Below are 7,267 nucleotides of genomic sequence, written 5' to 3'. Positions count from 1 at the left end.
TCACAATTCGCTTATGTAAAACGAAAGCAAAATTAACGGTCCTCTTCACATTCCCCACTCATGAAAAAGAGACCAAGAATAGCTCCCATGAACACACACAATCTACTACTAGTACCTACACCCTTGCTTGTCTTTTTCTTTCTTCCAATGGTTACACTTTTTGGTTTGCTTTTGTCTTCAACAAATTATTTGTTTAATCATGTTGGGCAATCGCTATTTAAGCTTGTGAATTGAACCCATTTGCTGAGATCACCCTCAAACTCTAACCCCAAAGACAAACAGAGAGCTATTATTGGAAAAAGATAGTTTGGAGGTAAGGGAGGTGAAGTTTTATTTCCTCCAATAACTTGAGGTAATGGCATTGGCAAGTAGGTACAGCAAGCAAAGCACACCTTTGCGTAAGCACTAGGTTTCTACTAGTGGGTTGTCATTTCCAAAAGTCATGAAATGGGTCCAGACCTTGTTTTGTTTTGTTTCTCAAACATGGCTACTAGCCTCTCTGCACTCAACCTTCCAAAGTCAAGACTCAAGGAGTTGATTTGTGATTTGATGAATTTTTTTTTTTTTTTTTTAATGTTCTATTTCTTGGGATGTGAATTCCTAAAATATCATTTCAACATTTTGACTTGTAGTTGAAAAAAAAAAAAAAAAACTTGGTCCATGTTTCCATGCCCAAAAAATTGTTAGAGTTACTCTTTATATATATATATATATATATTGACATAGGGGTATTTAATATTCTTGTAATTTTTTCACATCACTAAGTTGAGAAACTAATTGATTAAGCCCTAAATTTTTTCTCAAATCTCTCTCTCTCTCTTTCTTTACTCTTCTTTCCCCTCCTTTAACCCTAATCTCTCATGTTTTACCCCTAAACTTGGTATAAGAGCCAAGTTCCTATCCTAGGACTTTAAATACAAAACATTGACTGAATATCAAATAAATCTTGACTTTAAAGTTTACACACTCTTGAACAATTGATTTTGCTTTTTGAAAAAGTGGTAGGCCGAAACGCAGGATTTGGAATTTCTGCTTAGGAGCTCCATTGCTCAAACACCAAAAATCACCTTTGTTGGACCAAAAAGCACAATTTTAAAATTTTACCAAACACACCCAAAAAAAAAATCACATTTTGAAAATATAATCATTATTTTGACCAAAAATGCGCTAACCAAACGAGCACTTTATTGACTTTATAAGTACCCAAGTCTTTAATCAGTTTCTCTTCCCTGTTTTTTTAAATTCATTTTTGGATAGATCTTTCATGTGTAATCTGTATAGATCTTTAAACAACTAATTTACTCAAAAGGTCTGATCTTACTTGTTACTTAATATCTTCAATTACTATTTCAATGACACTAATTTCTCTTTCAATCCCATCCTCCTTGCCACCACACCCCTCCATCAAAGTGAATAAAGTTTATTTTGATGTTGGAGTCTGATTCAATTTTCTTGTTAAGAAAGGTAGTTCATTTTTTTTNCCAAAGGCAGAAAATGAAAAGTGAAAAGTGTATGTGTAGACTTTCTATAATTTTATTTGCTTAATAGAATCATGAGATGCTTATTCTTTAATTTAAGAAAGGTAGTTCATTTTTTTTTTTTTTTTTTTTTTTTACGTATATATATACTGGAGAAAAAAATTAAAAAATTTCCAAGTTAGTGTGTAAAAAGATCTGAGATTGCAAAGGGTAAGAAGTTTGTTATAATCAAACAAAATAACTCAGTCTGCTTGCAAGATGAACTACATGACTTGGTCATAATACATGCATGTGTATGCCCCTACCATACATTACAAACATATTCCCATTTTTACAAATGACAATCTATTAGTGTTACCCAAAAATTCCCATAATATTCTACCTTGATACCATAAAATACAAATGTTTGTGATACATGTTCCTATGGGTTTGAGTAATGGGGGTAGAGGTAATCATTTAGAGTCATATCACCTTCCTCTGGTTTAAACTATGTCATCTTTTTTACCACAAGACTAATTGCATTATCATTTACTTTGTTGACTATGCTTCTGGACTTGGTTCAACCCAAGACATCATTCTAGTTGCATAGGTCATCGTTGACTGTGCTTGGGTCATTTTTTAACCCATATTTCACAAAGCTCCTTGCATCATCAATTACTTTGGCCTATGTGGTCTCTCAACTTGTTGAACTCTTATGTATTATTTCAATTATATAGTGAAGAATGAGGTATTTGATTGCAGTTATAATAATTACCTTTGTGTACTTCACATCTATGTCATGAATGTTGCAGATTTGCTTTGTGCTCTACTTGTTAGCACTCAAATGTCATTTCAGCTCTTAGTGCTTCCCTCCCTCATACCAATAATATGAATAAACAAACATGCATATATGTGATTTGTGGGCCTCTCCTCTTTCCCACCACTAAGAAAAAGCTCTCTCGCCTTAACCAATGGAATGCCCCATGAGATTCTTAAATTTCGGTTTGATTCTTTCAAAATATTGGGTGGAGGTATTGTTGGGTTTCCCCACATGATTTAATGCTTCTTTCCTTATTAGGAATCTGATAGAGAAAACAGTAAGAATGAAATCTGCTTCTGTTTGATCCATGTTTTCTTCTCTGCTTACAGCTGCTAATTCATGAAAGTCCCCACAACAAACACAACTTGAAAAGAAAAGATTCCATTAATTAACGGCTAATATAGAAAGGAGATACACATGAACATTGCAGTCCAATGATCCACACTGATTTTGATATAGAATACCATTAACTAGTGTTTTGGTCTATATTTTTCTACCAGTTATAGGGAACTGAAACTTAATCATATTGTACCCTTTATACAAAGTTTAATAATGGGGGCTAAGTGGGCCTTCCTAGTTCGAGATCTTTGTGTGAATCTTGGCAAAATCCAGGGTTTTTTTACCTTGTAACTTGCTTGTTACATAGTGTTTGCTGTACTCTCCATGATTGTACCTTCTATACTTGCATGGGTTGCTTTCATCAACAAATTCTGGCATTGGACCAAGCTCTATTTCATAGCTAGGAGCATAAAATGTGACAAGTGAGAGTCTGTCTTTCTCCTTATGAGTCACTGCTCTGTGCTCCACACTCTTGTATTTACCATTTGAAAGAACCTGAAAATTTTTAAAATTTAGAAAGACCCCCGTTGAGATATTGATTTTGACACAGAAGATACACATAAGATTTTAGATCTCTTACTTCTATTGTGTCACCAATGTTGATTACTAGAGCATTTGGTATAGGCTGAACAGGCACCCATGTGTTATCTTTAAGGATTTGCAGTCCTACTGAACTGCCCTTTCCTTGCTGCAGCACTGTGAGGGCACTTCCATCTGAATGTGGGCTTAGACCTAAAACAAGGTCAGGCCTTGAACATGCTGGGTAGTAGTTCATCCTTATGGCCTGCACAGCCACCCCAAACATCTCTTCAAAGGCTTGTTGTCTCAATCCTAGGCTCATGGCTATATATTTCAACAGATTATTGCAGAGTGCCCTCACTTCTTTTGAGTAAAGCTCTACAGTTTCACTGCAGACACAAAATATGAGTTTCAGTAATTAATCAAAAATATTGGAAATGATTAGAAAAAGGTATGCAACAACTTTTACCTGAACTTGGCTGGCTTTGTTGGCCATAAGTTGGGGTTCCTTATGTAGTGGGGCTCAACCCCAAGAGCAAACATGTTGCACCAATCCAGCTTTTGGTCCTCTGAGAACACAAATGCCTGCCCATAACCTTGAAGAGTCCCTGGTATCATTGGGTATTTTTGTTTCTCTTCCAGAGGTAGCATGAAGAATTCCTTGGCCAGCTTCTCTATGCTCTCAAGCAAACTAAGCTCAATGTCATGGTTGATTACCTTAACAAAATAACAAAGTATTAGCTTACACTGTAAAATGGCCATTTTTAACACTAACATTAAGATAACGCAAGTTGTGTACCTGAAAGAATCCCCACTCCTCACAAGCTATTCCAAGCTTCAAAATTTCACTATGGACTTCATCTTTGTCTCCTTTTATAATCTTGGAGAAATCAATAACTGGAATGTCACTAGTTGATGATAGAGCTGTGGCTAGTGTTGGCCGCTCTGTCATGTCCCTTACAAATCTTTCTGGAATTGTAGTTGGCTTAGCGTTTCTTAGTTCTTGGACATCATCAATGTGCCCAACCTTGACTGGAGAAAGGGGTACTGGGGCCATAGGAATAGAACTTAGGAAGTAAGTGAATGCAAAGAGGTTTTACTTGGTAACTCTACTCTTACACAAATCTCTATTTATAGAGGAAGGAAAATACAAATCTAAGCACTTTGTTGGGCTTTTTTTTTTTTTTAATATAAATTTTGTATCTAATTCTTTGGGGACCCACATTATGCATTTTATAAAATTGAGGTACATATTTTAAAATCTCATTTTTGCTCGTAACATTAATTGAGTCATACATGTAACCCCTTACATATACCGACTAGATGTCTGGTTGCAATTGGAGCACAAACAAGGCCACTAAATCAACCAAATGATACACATAAGTTACCTCTTGGCTCTTACTGCATCGCTTGTTTTTTATTGGGGGGAGGAGGGGGTGTCCTTTTATGTATGATATCATCATTTGTATGAAAACATTATACATACATACATATATGTGTGCTTTAAGATCATGGAATCTAATAGTACTGGTACTGATTGTCTCTTGTGGCAGACTTATGCGAGTGGTTGTAAGTTGGGGCCATTCTCAAATTGTGCAAGTAGTAGATGTCTCCATTTCCGCAGACCAAATCTAGTGTTGTTGTTCCCTTTGTCCATACTAGCTCTTATTTAAGGCTCCATGCTTTCTAAGCCCCTCTATTATGTATGTTCCAAGATCCTTTTTGGAAAGCATGAAATAAGAAAAGCACCCACTCAATCTTTAGTGCTAGCAGAGACCCCTACTTAGTCATGTTTGGGAAGATTGTGTCACCCCCAAGAAAACGTTATGGAGTTCTCAAAACATTTTGGTTTAGTAAATATGAGTTACATCTTAAAGCTTAATAGCTTTTCCCAGTTAGGTACAAGTTTTGGAACTTACTTAAATGGCTGAATCAGTAAGGAAAATGTTGAGACACAAATCAAGCAATAATTGATTCCAAAAGAGGTTTTAGATATTAACCCAGAAACTTACGTGGTGGAAATGAAATCATCTTTTGGTTCATGTGCCATGTGGCTTCTCCCATAAAGTTAACTGCTTTGTGCTAAGGAGGACAGAATAAAAATCTTATCCCCAAAGAAGAAGTAGAAAAATCGTACTTGAGAATCTTAGAAAGCAAAAGATCATATTCTTTTTAGAAAAGTGAAGTGCAACAATGAAAAATGTGTTAGTGAGATTCCAAGGCAACTAAATTTTGTGCAGCACTAGGCAGTGCAATTTTGTACTGTCTAATATTCACCATGCTCAACCTGTGAGCTACCTAGCATTGCATTGAAAGTTGTATAAACTGAACAATTTATATGCACATATGTATATATGATCCATGGTGAGAAGGATAGAGTAAAAATTGTCCCCAAAGAAGAAGTAGAAAAATCGTACTTGAGAATCTTAGAAAGCAAAAGATCATTTTTTTTTTTAGAAAAGTGAAGTGCAACAATGAAAAATGTGTTAGTGAGATTCCAAGGCAACTAAATTTTGTGCAGCACTAGGCAGTGCAGTTTTGTACTGTCTAATATTCACCATGCTCAACCTGTGAGCTACCTAGCATTGCATATAGAAGTTGTATAAACTGAACAATTTATATGCACATATGTATATATGATCCAAAATGATCATTCCCACCCAAATGATCTAATGTCAATTAATATTAAAGGGGAAAAAATTTTGAGGTCCCAAAAGTCTGTTCCCATTGGACCAATACATTATTTGTAGTTCTAACTTCTAAATAGCAAAAAGAAAGTAGAGGGGTTGATACATAGTCCCCCCAAAGCCTTCTAAATTTTAATGACAAGTGTCTGACCAAAAAAAGGGGAATGGGCTTGAATGAAGGTGGACCACACAACCTTTTCTCTCTCTCAGTGGTCTTTTACAACTTTATCAGTTTGTTGGGCTTTTTTTGCCAAGACAAAGGATATAAAGCATGCTATCAGAAAACACCAATAATTGGACTATCCAACAAGAACAAATTGTTTATGAATAACACCCATCGTTTGAAGCCATAAAAATCTATGGAGGAAATACTTGGATAATTGCTTCCCCCACCAAAATCTGCAGCAACAAATGATGGAGTTACTAATTTTGAACTAAATATTTGAACAAAAAAATTACACAAATCAATGTCTTAAAACAGTAGGTGACCAGCTAAAGTAAAATAGAAAGTGTAAAGGGACCAGATAAGACCAAACAAAACACCAAATAATAGCAAATCTACATGTACACCTTTATTTGTTCCACATGAAGTCCCCCCCACCCCCCACATTTTAAGGATAAAATTTTCAATCAAACAAGATAGGAGCTCATCAAAAAATGAAGTGCTAGCTCTCAACAAAGAATAGAAATCTAATGAAATTTTATAAAACATTCACACAATATGAATTGATCAAAATTAGATCATATTCAATAACAATTTGCAACCCTACGAACAAAAATATCCAAAATAAGGAACTCTAAGCCTAAGGTATCCTCTAAATATTGTTATCCCAAACCCACCCCACCAAACATACAAGTTAAAGATGGACCTGCTTATCAACTAAGTCAGTTCTCTGTAAGAAATATATATGAGTGGAAAAGTGATGGAAAATCTCTATAAAAAATTGTTGGCGGTTACCATTACTGAACCCAGGAAATAATAAATCAATATTTAAGAAAATGAACATATAAAAATGGATATAAAAAGCAAATTAACAAATGTGGGAAATTAACTTTGTGTTCAAAAGCAAACAATGAGAAAAGCAAATTAACTTTGTATTCAAAGTAACACATATGGGAAATTAATTAAATTAAAATAATAAACGATAAAGAGTGATTAGAGCATTAGTATTGGTGGTGTTAAAAAACTAAATTGCTATTTTTAGCACCACAAACTACAAAATTGGGGCTGCATTGGTGGAGATAAAGTAATAATTTTTTGCGTCTCAGCTACAAAGAACAACTATCTTTGGCTGTGCACTATAGCTTAAATGTTTTAAATATATATATATATATATATATTTTTTTTTTTGTGTTCACACTAGGTCAGATTATCATGGGTTTGTGTTTTTGCTAGCTTTTTGGTTATTCTTCCCATAGGAGTTTCACACTTGTGGTGGTGGTGG

At 34.8% G+C, this 7,267-nt stretch overlaps 1 protein-coding gene across 1 annotated transcript; it reads right to left on the bottom strand.

Moving 5' to 3' along the window:
* Positions 1-2,642: 2,642 nt before the first annotated feature.
* Positions 2,643-4,257, bottom strand: LOC112007715 (protein LATERAL BRANCHING OXIDOREDUCTASE 1). Its single transcript, XM_024040081.2, has 4 exons — positions 3,935-4,257; positions 3,605-3,852; positions 3,197-3,524; positions 2,643-3,111 (listed from the first exon to the last, which is right to left on the bottom strand). Exons 1-4 carry the CDS (start codon positions 4,190-4,192, stop codon positions 2,851-2,853), a joined length of 1,095 nt encoding a protein of 364 aa, XP_023895849.1. The 5' UTR covers positions 4,193-4,257; the 3' UTR covers positions 2,643-2,850.
* Between the last annotated feature and the right edge of the window lie 3,010 nt (positions 4,258-7,267).

Source organism: Quercus suber, unplaced genomic scaffold (assembly GCF_002906115.3).
Source record: "Quercus suber isolate HL8 unplaced genomic scaffold, Cork oak 2.0 scaffold_99, whole genome shotgun sequence".
Lineage (NCBI taxonomy): Eukaryota > Viridiplantae > Streptophyta > Magnoliopsida > Fagales > Fagaceae > Quercus > Quercus suber.
This window is presented reverse-complemented; position numbering and strand designations above follow the sequence as displayed.

What these genes read in the sequence shown, in the direction of transcription:
- LOC112007715 (XM_024040081.2), bottom strand. Translation starts at nt 4,192, where the DNA reads ATGGCCCCAGTACCCCTTTCTCCAGTCAAGGTTGGGCACATTGATGAT. An exon ending in AGGAGTGGGGATTCTTTCAG is followed by an intron (nt 3,853 to 3,934) that starts GTACACAACTTG and finishes TATTTTGTTAAG; the next exon opens with GTAATCAACCATGACATTGA. An exon ending in ACATTGGTGACACAATAGAA is followed by an intron (nt 3,112 to 3,196) that starts GTAAGAGATCTA and finishes AAAAATTTTCAG; the next exon opens with GTTCTTTCAAATGGTAAATA.